This window comes from Triticum aestivum, chromosome 3A, assembly GCF_018294505.1.
Source record: "Triticum aestivum cultivar Chinese Spring chromosome 3A, IWGSC CS RefSeq v2.1, whole genome shotgun sequence".
Lineage (NCBI taxonomy): Eukaryota > Viridiplantae > Streptophyta > Magnoliopsida > Poales > Poaceae > Triticum > Triticum aestivum.
This window is the reverse complement of record NC_057800.1, coordinates 488,790,723-488,814,246: the sequence shown is the minus strand read 5'-3', so window position 1 is coordinate 488,814,246 and position 23,524 is coordinate 488,790,723. Positions and strand designations below refer to the sequence as shown.

General features: G+C 43.3%; 1 protein-coding gene across 2 annotated transcripts; it reads left to right on the top strand.

Annotated features, from left to right (window-relative positions):
• Positions 1-7,979: 7,979 nt before the first annotated feature.
• On the top strand, positions 7,980-12,712 carry LOC123058472 (epoxide hydrolase A). Of its 2 annotated transcripts, XM_044481189.1 has the most exons (3): positions 7,980-8,773; positions 8,885-9,151; positions 12,043-12,712. In XM_044481189.1, exons 1-2 carry the CDS (start codon positions 8,049-8,051, stop codon positions 9,129-9,131), a joined length of 972 nt encoding a protein of 323 aa, XP_044337124.1. In that variant the 5' UTR covers positions 7,980-8,048; the 3' UTR covers positions 9,132-9,151; positions 12,043-12,712. The 2 variants fall into 2 exon arrangements, with proteins under 2 accessions (XP_044337124.1, XP_044337125.1); XM_044481190.1 differs by lacking the exon at positions 12,043-12,712 and having other exon boundaries at positions 8,885-9,285.
• Positions 12,713-23,524: the final 10,812 nt, after the last annotated feature.

Sequence of the window (23,524 nt, the reverse complement as noted above, 5' to 3'; positions counted from 1 at the left end):
ACACACTACAATTGGCAATGGCAAATCTACCCTATTCTGGGATTCTAGATGGATCAACGAATGGAGAATTATGGAGATTGCACCCACAGTCCATGGTCTGATTCCGGATCGGACAAGAAGATCGAAGTTAGTCGTCAATGCTCCACTCAATGACAGCTAGATTGGTGACATTGGCCTGCCATGCAAACCACTGCAATGTAGACGTTCTCATGTTCAATTAGCAGCACAACAGTTAAAGACTACAGTCCATTTATTGGGTTGAACAATTGAATTTTTCAAAATTATGAATATTTTCTTCAAAATAAAAACATTTCCTGAATTTTCGTACAAATTTTGTAAAACAGGAACATTTTGATGATGTGAACAAATTTGAAAAAGGGGAACATTTCTTGAATTGATGAACAAAAAATAAAAATGTTTACATTTTAAACTTCCAGAACATTTTTTTAATTTTGAAAAAAATTGAAAAACATGAACTATTATTGAATTTGTGAACAAATTTGGAAAGATGGAACATTTTTTTCAATTCCCAAACAGGTTTTGAATCTTCAAAACAAATTTTGAAATGGTGAACAATTTTAAAAAATCCTGAACAAATTTGGAAGCATGAACAATTTTTTAAAGCACAAGAATTTTTTGAATCTTGAGAACATATTTTGAAATGGAGAGAAATTTTGAAAAATTCCAAACATATTTGGAAGTGCGAACAATTTTTTAAAGCACGAACATTTTTTTGAATCTTGAGAACATATTTTGAAACGGAGAGAAATTTTGAAAAATCCCAAACAAATTTGGAAGCGCAAACATTTTTTGAATATGTGAACAAAAAATTGAAATCCAGTACATTTCTGAATTTCAGAAGTTTTGTACTTTTTTGTGTAACAAGAACAAGTTTTGAATTTTGAGAACATTTTTTTCAAAAACTGAACATTTTTTGGAAACACGAACAAAATTTAATTTTTTGATTTTTTAAGGAAGAGAAGAAAAGAAAAAGAAATAGAAAAGTAAATCATAAACATTTTGTAAAAATGCGAACATATTCTGAAAAAGAAAAATAAATTTGAAAAAGAAAGTGAAACAAAAAACAAAAAACGAAAAAATGAAAAAGAAACAGAAATGAAAAGAAAAGAGAAATAAAAAATAATAGAAAACCGATAAAGAACCAGAAAAAAACCATACAGGAACAAAACCGGTTTGGACGCATTATGTGTGGGCCGGCCCATTTCTTTCGCTCGCTGCGGTGCCCCTGTGCGATCGCTCGACAGTTCGCCGCAGCGACGGGCGAATAGGATTTTCCCCTAGTCAGCGCCTTTGGCGCCAACTATGGGTTCCGACGCCCACGGTATGCACACTCTGAGGACGGCCCAAAATGCTTGCTTGCTGGCTGGTCACGGCCCTTCGGCGTTCCCTGCTTTCGCTGCTGACAGGCCGCGTTTGATCGGTCAACCTGTTGACATTAGGAAAAAGTGAAAAAAAAGAAAAAATCGCAAAAATCCATGAAGTCATAAATGTACATGAAATTTTCAAAAAAGTTCACATAAATTAAAAATTTTGTTCATCAAATTTGAATAAAGTTCATCAAGTTTTAAAAAATTTCATTGAATTTGAAAAACATTTCATTGAATAGAAAAAGGTTCATGAAATTTAGAAGAGTTCATCATTTTTTTTAAAAACAACAGAATTTGAAGAAAGATCATTGTTTTTTCAAAACACGAAATAATGAAGGAAAAAAAAGAAAAAAAGAAAAAAACTCAAATAAAACCGCCCCAGAAATGACGAGCGAATCGATAAAAAACCAAACCGGGGATTCCCGTGAGAAAAGAAATAAACTAAGAAAAGCTTAGAAAGCACTAGTCCTTTGATGGCCTGGTGGTTACTATCATTTCCTTCACGAGTTCGAATCCAGCGCTGCATCCTTTTTTGAATGTTTACACAAGAAAACCGGCAAATGGCCGGCCCGGAGCAAAAAGGGTGTATATGCCTGTTTATAAAAACAACTAAAACGGTCGCCTAAGGTGCCAAATGGGACCTCCTATACGCTGCTTATTGCGGCAACAAGTGCAGCATTCGCACAGGCGAGAGCTGACCTGGGCCGGCCCATTTGTAGTAGCGCGCGGTTAAAAATCAATAAAAAAAACTCTGGGTAAATCAAACCCATGACCAGCGGAAGATTCGCTCGCTCTGCTAGCCATGTCGACTGGCTGGTACTAGTGCATGACATGCAAAGTGATATTGAAAGAAACGACGACAACAACAAAACTTAAAACATTAGTTTGCAAATAATTGAAGTGAGTGAGGGTAAGAGGGAACGAACACAAAACCTCCAGCCAATGAACCACATCACTAGACACTGTCATTACTGCGATTTCTCATCTAATACAACCGCACAGTTTATAGAAACTATAAGCCGCGTAAGATTTTTTTAAAATTTCGAGCATGATTTCCTTTTAGAAAAATGATAAAAATTGAAGCACAAACTTTTTTCAAAATTTCTTGAAAATTATAAAACTTCGTACATTTTGTGAAAATGCGGGAATCTCAAACATTATGCAAAAAGGAAACGAAATTGAAAATGAGGACATTTTTTTGAAAGTAAAAACAATATGTTGAAAATGCAAACAATTTTGAAGCAAGGAACAAAATTGAAAACTGTGAACATTTTTCAAAATTATGAAAAATTTGTTCGAAACACAAATATTTTATAAAATCCACGAACATGTTTTGGATTTGCAAACAAATTTCGAAAAGATGAACATTTTTTTTGAAAAAAAGAACCCTTTTCGAAGTTATGAACAAAAAATATAAAACACAAACATTGTATGAAATTCGCTGAATTTTCTTTGAATTTGTGAATAAATTTTTAAAACAAGTTTTTTTCAATTTTTGAATAAAATTTAATAACATGAACATTTTTTGAATATGTGAACAAATTTTGAAGATGATAACATGTTGAAATTCCTCAACAATTCTTCAAATTTGTGAAAAAAAGAAGTGCCGACATCTTTTTGGGAAATTTTAATTTCAAAACATTTTGTTTGTTTTTGAAAAGAAGCAAACAAAATTTTAAATTTTAAACTTCTTTGGAATTTGGAACAAAATTTGGGAACTGGAATATTTTATGGAAAAGTGAACAATCTTTGAAAACTATTAACATTTTGAAATTTCTCAACATTTCTTAAAAAACTAAAATACATTTAAATATAAAAAGAAAAATGAAACAAACTAAAAAGGAAAGAAAAGGAAAAGAAAAAAGAAACAGGAAAAAGGAAAAGGAAAGAAAAAAGAATAAGAGAAAAGGAGGAGAAAGAGAAAAAAGAAACAGAAAAAAAATGAAAAATGGTTCAGGAACCTTCTAGAAGGTAAAAACCAGCCTGGAACGTCAAGAAGGTTCCCAAAACTGGAAACAGAAAGCCTTGAGTACTGGGCCGACCCACTTCTTGAGCATTGCGTGTGCGTTGTTTCGACAATTTGCCGCATCAAGGGGCAAAGCTCTAGCTAATAATAAAGGGAGCAGTGCTTCTTGCTGTCCCTCTGGAATTTTGTAGAAACCCCCCACTTTCCTGAAATCAACCCGTAGCCTCGTCTTAAGTAAGAAAATAAAAATTGTTCGTGTTTTGCAAAATCCCTAGGTTTCAGTTTCGATTAATCAACCCGCGGTCCTATTTTAAGTGAGAATAAAAAATGTTCCATTTTATGCATAAAACTCCCTGAGGTTTTGGTTAATAAACCCGCCGTCCATCTAGAAAATAACATTTTCTTTACATACTCAAATGTTTTGTTTAATATTCATATCTTTTAAACCGTAATTTTAATTTTTAATATATTGTACATGAAAATTGATTAGAAAAATATGCAGAATCTGAATATAATGTTCTTTTTACCTGTTAACCATTTTAAAATTTTGTTTAGGGACAGATTCAAATGTTTAAAAAAATATTCATATCTTTTGAACCCTAACATATTATATATGAAAAATGATTAGGAAAATATGATGTTGTTTCACCTGTTGATAATTTTTTAAATGTTGTTTAGGATACAACCTTAATCAGTACTGCACGACCCATCTTTCTTTCATACCGATGTCGAGCCAGATTGAAAATGAACATCTCCGTAAAAACAAATTGGAGACGGAAAAACGATCTATAACCATGCATGTCTGTCGGCGAGGATGGGAAGAAGGATAAATGACAACTTTGATAAGATGCCATATTGAAATAAAGGAGGTGGATCTATTTGGATCTTGAGCCATGGTTACTGTGTTAGAGGCGCATGATATATATTTTTTCTTTCGTTGCAACGCACGGACTCTTTTGCTAGTAGGAAAAATTACGCCAAATAGGGATCGCCCAAAGCGGTAGCCTACCTGGGGTCGGCCCATTAGAGCATACCTATGGTGTGTGGTTTTTCCCTTTCTTTTTGTTGTTTACCCACTGCATATGATTTTAAGAGGGACTGAATTAAAATATGTTTGCAGATTAAAATAACATTCAGTGTTTTTTGAAAATAGTTTAACAATGTTTACAAATTGAATTCTTTAATGTGAATTCAAAACGAAGTTACAAATTTGAAAATTATTCATGAATTTTAATAAAGTTAACAGACTAGATGGAAGTTTTGTAATTTTGAAAAATGTTTGAGAATTTTAAAAATGATAAGGAATAAAAAACTGTTCACAAATTCAAAAAAAAAGTTCATGACTTTGAGAAAATGTTCACGATTTTTAAAATATATTCAAGAATACAAAAAATGTTAGTGAATTTGGTAAAAAAATATCCGTGAATTCAAAAAATGTTGGTGGATTTGAAAACAGTATAAAATTCAAAAAATAATCACGAATGTAGAAAATTAGTAAAAAGTAACTGGACCCTCATATATACAGTAGCAGCACATGTTTACTAGCCCGCGTGTGCTGCTACTACTTTGTTAGTTGTAGCGCGGGTTTGTTATCCAATGTTGTTACTATTGCTAGCCAAGGGGTGTACTGGGGACCATTTGGCAGTATTGTTGGTTGACAGACACCGCGCTACTGCTAAACCCTACCTGCAGCACGTACTTCTAGGCTGTGCTACTGCTAAGTAACCGTAGCGCCGGCTACCAAACCAAACCCTCGCATCTACTATTGATCTACCTATATGCTTTTTCTTAGTAGTGTGCGTCCATAAAAACTTTTGCCATGCCTTGTCCACATCTTTGAAGAATTTTGTGGGTGCGCGCAACACCGTGATCGTGAACGCGGGGAGCGTCGAGAGCACGCACCCGACGAGCACTCACGGCCCGAGAACGGCATGAGGTGGCTAACCAAGCCCTGATTCCTGTCTAAATGTATTGGAGGTGCAACAAACTGATCCTCCCGAGCGTGACCGGCATCCCTAGGTATGTAATAGGGTATCTGACGACCTGCCCGCCGAAGCCTTGCAGGATGTGCATGAGATCCACCTCCACACAACGGATCGGCGTGACCGACGAATTGACTTGGTTCAGATGGAGCCCCGAGGCACCACCAAGTCCTAAACCTTGCAGCAGCTCAACAAGCCTGACCACCTCCTCCCGAACTGGATTGATGAAAACAACCGCGTCATATAAGCTGACGCATAGCCGAGCGGCGCCTGCCGGAAAGGGGTGCAGCTCTCCTGAGCGCGTGGCCGTGTCGAGCAACCAGTGCAACAGATCAATTGCGAGGATGAACAAGAGCTTATAAAGCGGATCGCCTCGCCGCAAGCCTCTCCTATGATGAATGATCGCACCCTCGATGCCACTAAACAGGCAGGACGACGTCGATGAAGACAGTAGCAGTGCAATCGAGTCTCTCCATCGCGCGTCGGGAACCCCATCCATTGCATGAGCTCGAGCAAATACTCCCGTGAAACATTATCGAATGTCTTGGCAATATCCAATTTGATCAGCAGGGCCGGCTTGTTTTTCCTCTGTAGCAGTTTGACAATGTTCTGCACATATAAGTAAGAGTAGATATTGTTATGCCAGTGATTCCCGCAAATAAACAAAGCAATAGTGCAATACTGGATGCGACAAAGGGCATTTCCATGAGCATCTCGAGGAAGCAAACACCTAGTGTTCCAAACTCCCCCTTTGTCACTGAGTTTGATTAGATACCGGTATTTGCAGCTCACATATGCTTTGCGCTAGGTACCTGTCATCTAGCACTAGTATATAGGAGTAGCTGTCTCCAAAGAATATTTGTATGCAAATCAAGTCAGAGTACCACCACCGTCATTAGTCCACAGTGTCGTACTACTAATTAGCAACGAAGTAGTACAAACCAAATGGTTGTTTTGGTAGACAAACACACACCACCCTCCCATCTGGAAAACTTGGGAAAGGGCACAACTTCTTCAATGGTATCAATTAAACACTTTGTAAGGGACCTAATAATTAAGTTATCTAACTAATGTCCATGATGGACCCGATGACCTTCTCTTTCTCAACTCCTCTCCCCCTGTCCTCTCAGGATGCACCTCCGCTCCGTTCCCTCTAACCTCAACTGCGGCTCCCTCCCTTCCTCCCCTCCTCATCCGTGCTGCGGGCGCAAGCGGTTTTGGGCGCTGAGCAGGGTGAGCGACTCCGATGACGAGGAAGTCGAGCCTTCGAGGGAGCTAATCTATAGAGCTCTTGTGCACAATTAGTTGGCAAGTCAAGCATGGTGTCTCCAAGCGTTACATGGCTAGTTGGAATTGTGGTTCTGGCTAGCGCCGCACATTTGCTCCCGTGGGCCACACAATAGTCTTCTCCGGTGGTGAGGGTGGCGGCGACTTACCTTGGAATCTAGTCATGGCCAGATCTAAGCGATCGTCGGGTTTTTTTTTGCCTTTGGGGTGGGGTGGGGGGGGGGGGGGGGTGCTAGCTCGACGGATAGGGATCTAAGAGCATCTTGAATAGTCTCCTAAAAAAGCTCTCTTTATACATGCATTTTAGGACACGAGTTAGCTACAAACGTGTTTCGGGTTCTAGCAACCTAAAACTTTGTTTGGCTAATCTAACTAACCTATGGATAAGCAAAATTTGGTTCTCGTAACATCCAAAGTCTGCGTTTATAGAAAAACGGGATACGAGGACGTTTTTTCTGCAAACAAGTTTTAGAAAAATTGATCGACGATGCTATGTGTGTACAACTGCCATGCGTGACACGCAACTTCATGAAAAAGAGCATCTTCCACCATGAGATCTACGTCGGGAACCTAACCCTTGGCAATGATAAACAATGGCGGCACACGACGGTGCCGGGTGGAGCGGCGACTACATCGTCTATCGGCGATCTCATGGTGCTCTTGACCATGCGGCGCTGCCCGCTTCCCTCAAGTTCCTGGAGCACGTCATCCCACTTACGCAGTGAGGTTGACTGCCATGGGCATCCCAGTGTGCGGCGTAGAGGAGCATTCTAATGAGCTCTGTGCTACGCCGCCGCTAGGGCATGGATGCTCCTGTACGTCCAGCGTTGAGGGGCGGAAGACCTGGCACACGTTGCACGTGTTCGCGTCCAGGATCATGCTTATTGGCAGCCGGAGCTATTGGGGACGGTTCTGGGAGGGCGTGTTGACGCCATCAGCGATGCGCGCCACTTGGTGTAGTACGTCGCCGGCTAGTCCATGTATACCAAGATAACGCCGAACGGTTGAACTTTGTTAAATTTCAATCTTTCTTAACTTTTTTGCGGAATCGTTCGGTTTAGTTGAACTTTGTTAAATTTCATCCTTTCTTAAACATATCAAAATTTAACTAATATCATCCAGTTTGCATGAATTTTGTTCGTTTCTGTGAAAGATCCGTTTGAAATGAGGCGGGCGTTTGACGCACCTGATTGCATGTCCGTTCCATATCCGCGAACACATCAGGAAACGTCGCTGGACGTTTGGTGTGGCCGATGCATGCTGTTGGCATTTACATACAACGACAAAACAGGAACAACAGAGTATCTTCATCTTGCGTGCTGGCATTTACATACAACGACAAGACCATGAGCGAGGTCGAAAGAGTCATGGACAACAAATATATATACAGGAGAAACACACAGTCACGCTCACAGAGAGAGCGAGATGGCAACGGCAATGGCATTGGATGACGTCACCCACCGGACGCTGGAAGTGAACGGCATCAAGATCCACGTCGCCGAGATCGGCGACGGCGCGGCCGGCACCGTCCTCCTCCTGCACGGCTTCCTGGAGCTTTGGTGCTCGTGGCACCACCAGCTGCGATCCCTCTCCGAGCGCGGCTACCGCTGCCTGGCCCCCGACCTCCGCGGCTATGGCGACTCCGCCGCCCCGGCCTCCCCGTCGTCCTACACCGCTCTCCACATCGTGGGCGACCTGGTCGGACTCCTCGACGCCCTGTCCCTGCCGCAGGTGTTCGTGGTGGGGCAAGGCTGGGGCGCCCTGCTGGCGTGGCACCTCTGCACGTTCCGCCCCGAGCGGGTGCGCGCGCTGGTCAACATGAGCGTCGCCTTCATGCCGCGCAACCCGGCCGTGAAGCCGCTCGAGCTGTTCCGTCGGCTCTACGGCGACGGGTACTACCTCCTCCGGCTGCAGGAGCCCGGCGTCATGGAGGCAGAGTTCGCGCAGATGGACACCAAGTTCATCTTCAAGAAGCTCCTGACGACCCGCGACACCGGCGCCATCTCCATGTCCAAAGAGTGGTGGGGCCCGACGGACGAGGACATTCCTTTGCCCCCGTGGGTGTCAGAGGACTACGTCGGCCACCTCGCCGCCAAGTTCGACGAGACGGGGTTCGCCGGCGCCATGAACTTCTACCGCTGCCTCGACCTGTAAGAACTTTGCTGCTGCAAATTAGTCCTCGTGCTTTTCGTTCATTTCATACGGCTTAACTCGATTTCATTCTGGATGAATAAACTTGGTAATTTATGGATGTGATGGAGGAACTGGGAGCTGACTGCGCCGTGGACTGCGGCCAAGGTGACGGTGCCGACCAAGTTCATGGCGGGGGAATCGGCGATGTCGTACAACTACACGGGGGTGCAGGAGTACATACACAAGGGCGGGCTCAAGGGCGACGTGCCGGGGCTTGAGGAGGTGGCGGTAATCGCCGGCGGTGCGCACTACATCCACCTGGAGAAGGCGGAGGAGGTCAGCGAGCACATCTACGACTTCTTCAAAAAGTTCTGACCAAAGCGCAGGCCTTCGAGGTATTTGGAATTGTAATATCCTCTTTTGTCTCTTTGCAATCGTATAGTGCTGTGGGAATGCTTTTGCATTGCAACGGGATATAAATGTTCTATACGTTAGTTAGTGATTTATCTATTATATTAATGTGATTGTATAAATACTCCATTTCTTTCTTTTTACTCCACGTATAAAATTTAGTTAAAGTCAAACTACACAAAGTTTGACCAAAACTATATCAAAAAATATGAACATCTACAATACTAAAACTATATAGTATGAAAATACATTTCATGATGCATCTGATAATATTGATTTCATATTGCGAACGCTGATATTTTTTAATATAAAGTTAGTCAAACTTTGCGAAGTTTGATTTGACCAAACTTTATATGCAGACTAAAAAAACGGAAGGAGTACATGTTTATCAAATCCTGCTCGTGATTGTGTAAATAAATGTTTGTTAAATAAATTAAGATGGATTTGGTGCAAAAAGTAAGTATATTAAGTTGATTGACTAGGGGAAGGTGTGAAAAAGCATGTGGTGGGACTAAAGAACCGGTTGGATGAAAAATAATCATGAATGGACGTGGTGGAAGGAGGGGGAACCGGTTGACGAAGCGTTCTGCTGGTAGGAAGTCGAGTATGCCTCTCTTTTTCTGTAGGCTCGGTTCTTTTCAATTTACTAGGACCCATGTTCAAGAGTTCATCCGATTAATCAGTTAACTTGTCGATCAATCCCTACTCATAGGGTCATTGAGTAGCCGATAAACTGATAAATAGTTGGATTAAGTGATTACCATGCCGAAGCCTATTAATTCCCTACTCGCCAGCTAACTGAGCAGTTACCAGTTATTTCCTCAAAAAATGACTAGGACAATGCCCGTGCGTTGCAACGCGATATAAATATTTTGTAAATAAATGTTTGTGCTTTGACTGCCAATATTAATGCAATTGTGTAAATAAATATTTATCAAATCCTGTATGTGATTTTCCTTATAGTTTGATAAGAAGTTTGGTAAGTAAATTAAGGTGATCGGTTAGCATAAGGGAACTGTGCGGACAAAGATCATGGTGAGACAAAAAACCGGCTGACAAAAAACGATGAATGGGGGAACCGGTTGACGAACCGTTCTGTCGGCAGGAAAAGAAATAGTACTCTGTTTTTTAAGTAGTAAGAGATTAGAAGATGAAATATAATTCACTGACTATAGAGGGGGCATTAAATTGGAAAGATAAAAGAAGACCTTAATATGTCCTAGTTTCAAGTTTTGGCCAATTGAAGAACACATAAGTGTTGCATTTTTGTGTTCCGCACTAACTCCATATGATCACCAAAGACGCGACGCTGCAACAACAAATTTAAGGCTTCTACCTTGCGCTCCTCACTTTCAAGGAGCGAGGAGGCTTTGACATCTCATTATCGGCTCGGGATACCCGAGAAAGGGTTAATGCAAACCAGAAAACAACCATGATGAGAACTTTTACCTCAATGAATTAGAGGCCATCATGCGGGATATTGGATCCAATATGGCACCCGGTTGCGACGGTTTCTCGATATCGTTATATAAGAAGTTCTGGCACCTTATGGCTGGCCAGATATTTGGGTTTCTTGATGACTTTGCCAAGGGTAGGATTGAAATCGAACACCTGAATTCCATAGTTCGTATTCTGCTACCTAAAGTACCTGACGAAGAGTTTATTTGTCAATTTGGTCTGATTGCCTTGATCAACATAGCATTTATGCTAGCCATCAAGGGTTATTCCACCCAGCCATTCCCGATGGGAATAGATTGATTCAGCCGAATCAATTGGCGTTTGTTCATGGTGGGAGTATCCTGAAGGGGGTCTGTATTCTCCATGAAATGCTCCACTCGACACATGCCTTCAAGAAATCTTCATCATGAGGATTGACTTCGCGAAGGCATATGATGGAGTTAGCTCAGACTTTCTAGAGGATGTTATGACTGTTTTATGGTGATTGGGTTAGTACTCGGAGTACTTAGCAGTACTTACATGTCTGATCATGTCTGATTTTTATTAGCCGTCAGATCTTGCGGGGAATTTTAATTGATTAAATTTAATATGTTAACTACGATAAGGGCATAATGGTCCAGGGGGAAATATCTTTTCTTGAACCGATCACCTGAGGACTAGATCCATGTCTACTCGATCCAGTTCAGAATCCTCCTCCGATCTATTCGTCGCCGCTCGCCGCTCCTGACCTTCTCCGTCCTCGACCTGCCCGGCGAGAGGAATAAATTCATCGTCCTCGTCCTCCACCCAACCAACCCCAGCCCCCCACGCCGTCACCGAAGAAGAAGAAGGCCAGATCTGCGCTGGCTAAATCGGCGGCGACCGCGGCGGGCGATCCCATCTCTTCGCGCTACCATCCTTAAGGTATGAATTCGGCTTGGCGTTCTGCTCGTTCTCTTGGCCGTTGCGCCCCTCCACCGTGCATGCAGTACAACCTCAACCCCCACAAGATCCGGGTACGGACTAGAATAACGAATGGAAAGCTTCATCGTGGCATAGTTTCTCTTGAGCTAATCACATCATGTTTGTTTAAGTAAGATGTTGAGGGCATTGCTTACTTCCTTTGGTACCGCAGAAAAAAGTGACTTATTTGACGTTTGAGATGAGATATACTAAAGGAAGATGAGATACTGGTTCCATAGTTCACTTAATTTAGTTTATTAAAGTCATCATCACTTTAGGTTTGCATAGTGCATGAAATATAGTTTAAAGGAAGATGAGATACTACTTGTTGGACGTTGATGATTGGTTTCCCTCACATGTCAAACGAGCAAAGTCTTTTCCATGCACTTGTCTTTGCCTATGAGCTATTTTACACCTGCAACATTGATAAACAGAAAGATGTTGATGATTGGTTTCCCTCACATGTCATATGCAGGAAGACATGGCGTATGCAAGTGATGAGAGTATGTTCGAGTATGTAAATGTTGTTAGCAAGATGTTTGATAGTGAGGCTGAAGGCTATGAATTCTACAACAAATATGCTCTTGAAAAATGTTTTAGTGTGAGGAAAAGCTACGTTGAGTGGGATGGATCCAACAAATACATAATTTTAAGGAAAATTGTGTGTAGTCGTCAAGGGTTTCGTGAAGAGAAGCACATGAAAAGAAAGATGGAAGATAGAAAGAGGAGGCCACGAAGTTTAACTCGTGTTGGGTGTAATGCTAAATTGGTAATTACGAGACAGGAGGAAACCGGTCGGTGGTTTGTCAAGGATTTCATCGATGAGCACAGCCATCCTCTAGCCCCACGGGATCTTTCTTGTCTGCTGCGTTCGCACAGACGAATTAGCGATGAGCAGAAAGCGGACATGGAAAAATATGGGATCCGCAAATATCGTATTATGGATATTTTGTGCTTTTAATACGGTGGATTTGATAAGGTTGGATGCATAAAGAGGGACGTTTATAATTTCTGCCATGCTAATAAGTAGGAGACAATCAGTGCCGGTGATGCTAATACGGTGATCATGCACATGATGGCGAGGCGAGAGCGAGATGTGGATTTTTTCTTCAAGTACTTGGTAGACGAGCATGGCCATCTGAAAGGACTGTTCTGGGCTGATAGTCAGTCGTGACTTGACTACGAGGCTTTCAGAGACGTCATTGTTTTCGATAGCACATACAGAACCAACAAATACAATCTGCCATTCGTGCCGTTTGTCGGGTTGAATCACCACCGCATCACTGTTATTTTTGGCTATGGTATAATTTCTCATGAAACAAGCCAGGCATACGAGTGGATGTTGCGGACCTTTTCTGATTGCATGACACAGAAGCATCCGATACCTATGATCACAGATGGGGACCTTGCAATGCAGAGAGCAATAAGGGTGGTCTGGCCAGACTCAAACCATAGACTATGTATATGGCACATTCAGCAGAACATTGTGCGCCATCTGCATGATGACGACGTAAAGGAGGAATTCAGATCTTTCATTTATGATACTTCTTCCATTGAAGAGCATGAGATAAAATGGATACAATTCTTACAACGGAATAAAGTAACCAGTGAGGAGTCTTGGCTGCATCAGATGTATCAGATGAAAAAGTTGTGGTGTGCTCCATATCTTGAGGGGCGTTGTTTCCTAGGATTGAGCAGCAATCAGAGGAGTGAGAGCTTGAACTCTGTGCTACATACGCATCTTGAGGGTAAGATGTCATTGTTTGAAATGCTAGAGCACTATGAGCGTTGCCTTGCGTCGCGACGGATTAACGAAGCTCTCCATGACGTCGAAGCCTTGCAGTCCGTTCCATTTACAGAGGAAAATGCTTCGCCACTTGAGAAACACGCCGCAACAGTTTTCACACCTAGTGTCTTTAAGATGGTCTTATGGAGCACAAATGCTGTCAGCAAATGTCAAATCAGAGAGATACTAGATGAATCAGAAGATTCCACTTATGTTGTGTCCAAGCAGGAAAGAATGGATAAAAAGTTTGGAGTGCGCATTGAAGAGCAAGGAGGTCTTTTGCACAGGGTGAGTTGTTCTTGCCGTAAGCTGGAATGCGCAGGCACACCATGTTCCCACATTTTTTACATATTGGGGATTTTAAAACAAACAATTCTGCCAGGTTGTTGCGTTCCCACTAGGTGGACTATGAATGCAAAATGCGCATACACACCTACCAGAAAAACCCAGATGTATGACTATTCGGTAAGCCTGCAGAGGTACTGTGAGTTGCGGAATTGTAGTCACGCCGCAAGTTTCAAGGCATGCCACTCTGATGAGGACTATCACCGTCTAAAGATGCTTTTGCAAGCACAACATCATGGCAAGCAATCAAGTTTTGAACAAGCTGACAGCAAGGAGTCAAGTAATGCTCAGCATAACAGCATTAGGTTTGGCCCGTTGATGCCGCACTCGAAGAAAGTTGATAAGGTTCTGGATCTTGTGCATGTGCCAGGACGAGGTGCATCGAAGAAAAGGCTGCAGGCAAAGACAAAGAAGTCAAGATCATAGAATATCTGTGGCTATTGCAAGAAACCAGGTCACAATCGACGTAAATGCGCTAAATTGCTAGAGGTACAAAATATGTTCATATTTATTTTTTGCATGTGTTTTACTCATAATTGATGTCCATGTGATTTATTGTATTCTTCTGTGTAGGATCTCGAGGCTGAACTGTGATATCTACATACAACATGAACCGACGATGAGCCAGAGAACGTCGTGTGCCATTCAGCTTTGTGTGACGTGGTCTTTACATTCTATTTCATCGTGAAAGTAATTTAGTGAAGTGCGGTTGTACTGCCATGTTACTGTATTAGTTCAACATCTTTCGTTTCTATTTTCTGTGTGTATCATTTTCTGCCAAGGTGACGGTGCCAACCAAGTTCATGGCGGGGGAATCGGCGATGTTGTACAACTACACGGGGGTGCAGGAGTACATACACAAGGGCGGGCTCAAGGGCGACGTGCCGGGGCTTGAGGAGGTGGCGGTAATCGCCGGCGGTGCGCACTACATCCACCTGGAGAAGGCGGAGGAGGTCAGCGAGCACATCTACGATTTCTTCAAAAAGTTCTGACCAAAGCGCATGCCTTCCAGGTATTTGGAATTGTAATATCCTCTTTTGTCTCTTTGCAATCGTACAGTGCTGTGAGAATGCTTTGCATTGCAACGGGATATAAATGTTCTATACGTTAGTCAGTGATTTATCTATTATATTAATGTGATTGTATAAATACTCCATTTCTTTCTTTTTACTCCACGTATAAAATTTGGTCAAAGTCAAACTACACAAAGTTTGACCAAAACTATATCAAAAAATATGAACATCTACAATACTAAAACTATATAGTATGAAAATACATTTCATGATGCATCTGATAATATTGATTTCATATTGCGAATGTTGATATTTTTTAATATAAAGTTAGTCAAACTTTGCGAAGTTTGATTTGACCAAACTTTATATGCAGACTAAAAAAACGGAAGGACTACATGTCTATCAAATCCTGCTCGTGATTGTGTAAATAAATGTTTGTTAAATAAATTAAGATGGATTTGGTGCAAAAAGTAAGTATATTAAGTTGATTGACTAGGGGAAGGTGTGAAAAAGCATGTGGTGGGACTAAAGAACCGGTTGGATGAAAAATAATCATGAATGGATGTGGTGGAAGGAGGGGGAACCGGTTGACGAAGCGTTCTGCTGGTAGGAAGTCGAGTATGCCTCTCTTTTTCTGTAGGCTCGGTTCTTTTCAATTTACTAGGACCCATGTTCAAGAATTCATCCGATTAACCAGTTAACTTGTCGATCAATCCCTACTCATAGGGTCATTGAGTAGCCGATAAACTGATAAATAGTTGGATTAAGTGATTACCATGTCGAAGCCTATTAATTCCCTACTTGCCAGCTAACCGAGCAGTTACCGGTTATTTCCTCAAAAATGACTAGGACAATGCCCGTGCGTTGCAACGCGATATAAATATTTCGTAAATAAATGTTTGTGCTTTGACTGCCAATATTAATTCAATTGTGTAAATAAATATTTATCAAATCCTGTATGTGATTTTCCTTATAGTTTGATAAGAAGTTTGGTAAGTAAATTAAGGTGATCGGTTAGCATAAGGGAACTGTGCGGACAAAGATCATGGTGAGACAAAAAACCGGCTGACAAAAAACGATGAATGGGGGAACCGGTTGACGAACCGTTCTGTCGGCAGGAAAAGAAGTAGTACTCTGTTTTTAAGTAGTAAGAGATTAGAAGATGAAATATAATTCACTAACTATAGTGGGGGCATTAAATTGGAAAGATAAAAGGAGACCTTAATATGTCCTAGTTTCATGTTTTGGTCAATTGAAGAACACATAGGTGTTTCATTTTTGTGTTCCGCACTAACTCCATATGATCACCAAAGACGCGACGCTGCAACAACAAATTTAAGGCTTCTACCTTGCGCTCCTCACTTTCAAGGAGCGAGGAGGCTTTGACATCTCATTATCGGCTCGGGATACCCGAGAAAGGGTTAATGCAAACCAGAAAACAACCATGATGAGAACTTTTACCTCAATGAATTAGAGGCCATCATGCGGGATATTGGATCCAATATGGCACCCGGTTGCGACGGTTTCTTGATATCGTTATATAAGAAGTTCTGGCACCTTATGGCTGGCCAGATATTTGGGTTTCTTGATGACTTTGCCAAGGGTAGGATTGAAATCGAACACCTGAATTCCATAGTTCGTATTCTGCTACCTAAAGTACCTGACGAAGAGTTTATTTGTTAATTTGGTATGATTGCCTTGATCAACATAGCATTTATGCTAGCCATCAAGGGTTATTCCACCCAGCCATTCCCGGTGGGAATAGATTGATTCAGCCGAATCAATTGGCGTTTGTTCATGGTGGGAGTATCCTTAAGGGGGTCTGTATTCTCCATGAAATGCTCCACTCGACGCATGCCTTCAAGAAATCTTCATCATGAGGATTGACTTCGCGAAGGTATATGATGGAGTTAGCTCAGACTTTCTAGAGGATGTTATGACTGATAAGAACTTTGACTCCACCTGGATAGGCACATGAACTAATATTTGATGGCTAAGTTGGTGTGGCCAATTATCATCGGCTAGGGGGCATGTCGTTAGATATAGTTTGTAAAAGAAATCTTTGACTAGCCCCTTTGGGCTCTGGCGACAGGGGTTTATGCTACAAGGTCCTAATTCTTGAAGTCTATAGTGAAGGTTCGTCACCTTTTGCGGACTTGCGTATTCCGTGAGGTCATGAACGGCCAGGCCACAATGCCACATGCTTTTGTTGGATCATTGGATTAGCGACGCTTCGCTTCCAGCTATTTTGTGGGCCTCTTTTGCGATTGTAGATGACCCTGAAACCCTACTAGATGATGTTTGCATCTAAGGTCAGTGGAGACCTCCTTACAGCCGTAACCTAGGAACAACATAGATGGTCGGGTGGCAACATTTGGCGAGTCTACTCGCAACCCGCACTCTTTGCCTCGAGCCTGACTCCTCCCGATGGAAGTTGGAACCACCCTGAATGTTTTATACCATGCCTTCCATTAAGGAGTTGCTGAATTTCAAGCCATGGATATTATAAAGGCTTGTGTGATGACCAAGATTAAAATCTTCATATGGCTTGATCCAAGACCGACTTGTTGGCGATCTATGGTTTGAAAACAACACGACCCCGACAATGAGGAGTGTGTGTTGTAAGGATGGCAATTTTACCCATGGACATGGATACCCATGGATATCCGACCCGAATGGATAGGGTTTGGATATGCTTTTGTGCCCATGGACGGCGCCCAAACCCGACCCGATTGCTCGTGGGTAGGGCATGGATATAATCTTGTACCCGTGTATATACCCAAACCGAACCCGATAGTATGCATTAGTGGGCAAAATCTGCTATCCCTACCCCATAATCACATGTCCCACTACAAATTTAAACTTTGTTATGTAAAGCATGCAAAAGGAAATTGTACAATCCCCACCGTAACTTTCATTAGTTGACATTCAATCCCCACTAACGTACTCCATCGCCCCTTCCCTTATTTTTATCTCCTCATTAAATGACTCGTCATTCTCATCTTTTCAAAAAATTACTAAATTATATTAGGTTGTTACTAGACGTTGATTTACCATAAGTTAATGTTTACAGTAAGCGAAGTCTAGCTTGCCACGAGGTGAAGAATGGAAGATCTTATGTTAACATTGTCTTATGTCTTATTTGTATATCTTGAGAGGACCCAATGGATATCTAGTGGGTATGGATATGTTGGGGAACACAGTAATTTAAAAAAAATCCTACGCACACGCAAGATCATGGTGATGCATAGTAACCAGAGGGGAGAGTATTGTCTACGTACCCTCATAGACCGTAAGCGGAAGCGTTATGAGAACGTGGTTGATGTAGTCGTACGTCTTCACGACCCGACCGATCTAAGTACCGAACGCACGACACCTCCAAGTTCAGCACACGTTCATCTTGGTGACGTCCCACGAACTTCGATCCAGCAGAGCTTCGAGGGAGAGTTTTGTCAGCACGACGGCGTGATGACGGTGATGATGATGCTACCGACGCAGGGCTTCGCCTAAGCACCACTACGATATGACCGAGGTGGATTATGGTGGAGGGGGGCACCGCACACGGCTAAAAGATCAACTGATCAACTTGTGTCTATGGGGTGCCCCCCTCCCCCGAATATAAAGGAGTGGAGGAGGGGGAGAGGCCGACCCTCCTAGGCGCGCCCCAAGGGGAGTCCTACTCCCACCGGGAGTAGGACTCCAACCCTTCCATGAGTAGGAGTAGGAGAGAGGGAAGGAGGAGAGAGGGGGAAGGAAAGGGGGGCTCCGCCCCCTCCTTGTCCAATTCGGACTAGAGGGAGAGGGGGCGCGCGACCTGCCATGGACTCCCCTCCTCTTCTCCACTAAGGCCCAATAGGCCCATTACACTCCTTGGGGGGTTCTGGTAACCCCTCGGTACTCCGGTATTTGTCCAAACTTGCCCGGAACCTTTCTGAAGTCCAAACATAGTCATCCAATATATCGATCTTTATGTCTCAACCATTTAGAGACTCCTCATCATGTCCATGATCATATTCGGGACTCCGAACTACCTTCGGTACATCAAAACATATAAACTCATAATACCGATCGTCACCGAACGTTAAGCGTGCGGACCCTATGGGTTCGAGAACTATGTAGACATGACCGAGACTCGTCTCCAGTCAATAACCAATAGCGGAACCTGGATGCTCATATTGGCTCCTACATATTCTACGAAGATCTTTATCGGTCAAACCGCATAACAACATACGTTGTTCCCTTCGTCATCGGTATGTTACTTGCCCGAGATTCGATCGTCGGTATCTCAATACCTAGTTCAATCTCGTTACCGACAAGTCTCTTTACTCGTTTCGTAATACTACATCCCGTAACTAACTCATTAGCTACATTGCTTGCAAGGCTTATTGTGATGTGCATTACCGAGAGGGCCCAGAGATACCTCTCCGCAATCGGAGTGACAAATCCTAATCTCGATCTATGCCAATTCAAGTACCTTCGGAGACACCTGTAGAGCACCTTTATAATCACCCAGTTATGTTGTGACGTTTGGTAGCACACAAAGTGTTCCTCCGGTACTCGAGAGTTGCATAATCTCATAGTCATAGGGACATGTATAAGTCATGAAGAAAGCAATAACAATATACTAAACGATCAACTGCTAAGCTAACGGAATGGGTCAAGTCAATCACATCATTCTCTAATGATGTGATCCCGTTAATCAAATGACAACTCATGTCTATGGCTAGGAAACTTAACCATCTTTGATTCAACGAGCTAGTCGGGTAGAGCATACTAGTGACACTTCGTTTGTCTATGTATTCACACATGTACTAAGTTTCCGGTTAATACAATTCTAGCATGAATAATAAACATTTATCATGATATAAGGAAATATAAACAACAACTTTATTATTGCCTCTAGGGCATATTTCCTTCAGTCTCCCACTTGCACTAGAGTCAATAATCTAGATTACACAGTAATGATTCTAACACCCATGGAGTCTTGGTGCTGATCATGTTTTGCTCGTGAGAGAGGCTAAGTCAACGGGTCTGCAACATTCAGATCCGTATCTATCTTGCAAATCTCTATGTCTCCCTCCTTGACTTGATCGCGGATGGAATTGAAGCGTCTCTTGATGTGCTTGGTTCTTTTGTGAAACCTGGATTCCTTTGCCAAGGCAATTGCACCAGTATTGTCACAAAAGATATTCATTGGACCCGATGCACTAGGTATGACACCTAGATCGGATATGAACTCCTTCATCCAGACTCCTTCATTTGCTGCTTCCGAAGCAGCTATGTACTCCGATTCACACGTAGATCCTGCCACGACGCTTTGCTTAGAACTGCACCAACTGACAGCTCCACGGTTCAATAAAAACACGTATCTAGTTTGTGACTTAGAGTCATCTGGATCAGTGTCAAAGCTTGCATCGACGTAACCATTTACGACAAGCTCTTTGTCACCTCCATAAATGAGAAACATATCCTTAGTCCTTTTCTGGTATTTCAGGATGTTCTTGACTGCTGCCCAGTGATCCACTCCCGGATTACTTTGGTACCTCCCTGCTAAACTAATAGCAAGGCACACATCAGGTCTGGTACACAGCATTGCATACATGATAGAGCCTATGGCTGAAGCATAGGGAACATCTTTCATTTTCTCTCTATCTTCTGTAGTGGTCGGGCATTGAGTCTGACTCAACTTCACACCTTGTAACACAGGCAAGAACCCTTTCTTTGCTTGATCCATTTTGAACTTCTTCAAAACTTTATCAAGGTATGTGCTTTGTGAAAGTCCAATTAGGCGTCTTGATCTATCTCTATAGATTTTGATGCCCAATATATAAGCAGCTTGTAACACCCTCGATGCGACTATATCTCCCACGTGTCGAGGCACGACTTAGAGGCATAATCGCATTGAAGGCATATGTCGCAAGTTAGGCAACCTTCACAACATCCCATGTAATATAATAATGAAAGGGGAGATAACATAGTTGACTTACACTCGCCACGTCAATCAAGTACATAAATAACATTACATCATTCAAACACTCATGGCCCGACTACGGCGCCAAAATAAAAGAGAACCCAACATGCGACAATGGTCCCGTTCACCCCCAACTGGGCACCACTACTGATCATCGGGAAAGGAAACATAGTAACGTTGAGATTCTTCGTCGAACTCCCACTTGAGCTCATACGCGTCTCCTGGAGCGGAATCATCAGGCCCTACATCTGGTGTAATAGTAATCTGTGAGCCACAGGGACTCAACAATCTCGCACCCTCGCGATCAAGACTATTTAAGCTTATAGGTATGGCAAGGTAAATATATGTGGAGCTGCAGCAAGCGACTAGCAAGTATGGTGGCTAGCTTATACGCAAAAGAGAGCAAGAAAAGGAGGCAAAGCGCGAGTGAGAAACTAGATAACAACCTGCGCAAACATTACTCCAACACCGTGTCCACTTCCCGGACTCCGCCGAGAAGAGGCCATCACGGTAACACACTCAGTTGATTCATTTTAATTAATTAAGGTTCAAGTTATCTACAACCGGACATTAACAAATTCCCATCGGCCCATAACCGCGGGCACGGCTTTCGAAAGTTCAAATCCCTGCAGGGGAGTCCCAACTTAGCCCATGACAAGCTCTCATGGTCAACGAAGGAATAGACCTCCTCCCAAGACGTTCTGATCAGACTCGGTATCTCGGTAATTCAAGACACTTCGACAGGTTAAAACAAGAGCAGCAACACCGCCCGAATGTGACGACAAATCCCGATAGGAGCTGCACATATCTCTTTCTCAGGGCACACTCAGATTGTCTTAGGTACGGGTAGGCCAGCCCAGAGTTGCCCCTGGTGGCCACCGGCAGCTGACAGGTGGACCAACACTCAGAGGAGCACTGGCCCGGGGGGGGGGGGTTAAAATAAGGATGACCCTTGAGTCTGTAGAACCCAAGGGAAAGAAAAGGATAGGTGGCGTATGGTAAAACCAAGGTTGGGCATTGCTGGAAAAGCTTTAATCAAGGCGAACTATCAAGGGGTTCCCATTATAACCCAACCGCGTAAGGAACGCAAAATCCGGGAACATAACACCGATATGACGGAAACTAGGGCGGCAAGAGTGGAACAAAACACTAGGCGAGAGGCCGAGCCTTCCACACCTTTACCAAGTATATAGATGCATTAAGATAACATAGCAATATAATGATATCCCAACAAGTGAATAAAAGTTCCAACAAGGAACGGCCTTCAAACTTCACCTGCAACTAGCAACGCTATAAGAGGGGCTGAGCAAAGCGGTAACATAGCCAACCAACGGCAAGTCATGACAAGACAAGCATACATCCATCAAGAAGGCACAAAATGCAAGCTAGACATGGCAAGATCAACAGCATAGCAGGCACAGATCAACTACAACATCATCGGCAAAATTGCAAACAAGTTGACAAACTGCTCAGATTCACAAAGTAGCAAAAGTAGAGCTCGATTGACTCAAGCTAGGTTGCTCCATAATTGCAAACAAATACATGGATGGATAGAGCACTACACGATTAACAAAACATCCTTACTGATCATCCTCAAAAGAGGCACGGACCACTAGGAAACAACAAGAACATATGGCAACATGAGCTAAACAGATCAAGGACTTAGTGGAATTGCTAAGTCCCTGAAAACAGAATTAGCAAGTGCACCACTTTGCAAGCTTGCACAAGTCACCACACACATCCTAAAAAATACATGGGTTGCACCTCTGGAAAGATGACAAAACCCTTAACAAAACATAAGTAGAGCATCAGGGCATATCATGCACACAATAATCATGGCAAAAATGACAAAAACCTAAATGGAGTAGCAGATCTGACAATTAACTCAAGTAGCCCTCTTCTAACAGCATTTCGGGCATCAAGATGAACTCAAATGAAAATGATGCAATGGAATGAAATGATGTACTCTCTAAGATGAACATTTTGATATGCTATATGCATGAATCGGAGCTACAGATGCAAAGTTACGGAGCTACGAACATGGCAACTTGGATCTGGAATTCTGGGACTTAGAGAAAAATCAACCTCGCGAAAATTAGGGTTACTGTTCACGGATCTCAGATCTGCACGCAAAACGAGGTCAGACGGGTCCCTCGCCGGAGTTCATTGCCGGAGAAGAGGGAGGGGATGGGCCGGAGCTTGGGGGCGACGCCGGCGAGCACGGAGGTCGGGACGGCCGCGGGCGGCGCGAGCGGCGACCGGCCGGCGAGCTCGGGCGGCGGCTTGCGGTGGCGGCAGTGGCCGGACCGCGGGAAGAAGGCGACGGGGTTGGCGAGAGGAGGCGCGGCGCCGGGCGGCGATGGCGTGCGGCGGCGCCGGCCGCCGGAGTCGAGGGAGGCGGCGGCGCCGGGCGCAAGGAGGCGGCGCGGGCGGCTGGGCCGCGGGGGCTCTCCCCGGGCCGAGCGGGCTGGCGCGGGAGCGGGTGGCGGCGCGCCACGTGTCGGGCGAGGAGTGGCTGGCGACGGCGACGGGATTTGTCCGGCGGGGCGCGGTGGATTTTTTTAGGGTTTGGACGGGGGAGGATCCAGATTTTTCGAGAGGGGTCTATTTATAGCCATAGAGGGAGCTAGGAGAGTCCGAATGAGGTGCGGTTTTCGGCCACGCGATTGTGATTGAACGCTCTATACGATGGAGCAGACTTAGGTGGGTTTTGGGCCAAATTGAAAGGGTGTTGGGCTGCAACACACACGAGGCCTTTTCGGTCCCTCGGTTAACCGTTGGAGTATCAAACGAAGTCCAAATGGTACGAAACTTGATAGGCGGTCTACCGGTAGTAAACCAA

What these genes read in the sequence shown, in the direction of transcription:
- LOC123058472 (XM_044481189.1), top strand. Translation starts at nt 8,049, where the DNA reads ATGGCAACGGCAATGGCATTGGATGACGTCACCCACCGGACGCTGGAA. An exon ending in TTCTACCGCTGCCTCGACCT is followed by an intron (nt 8,774 to 8,884) that starts GTAAGAACTTTG and finishes GATGTGATGGAG; the next exon opens with GAACTGGGAGCTGACTGCGC.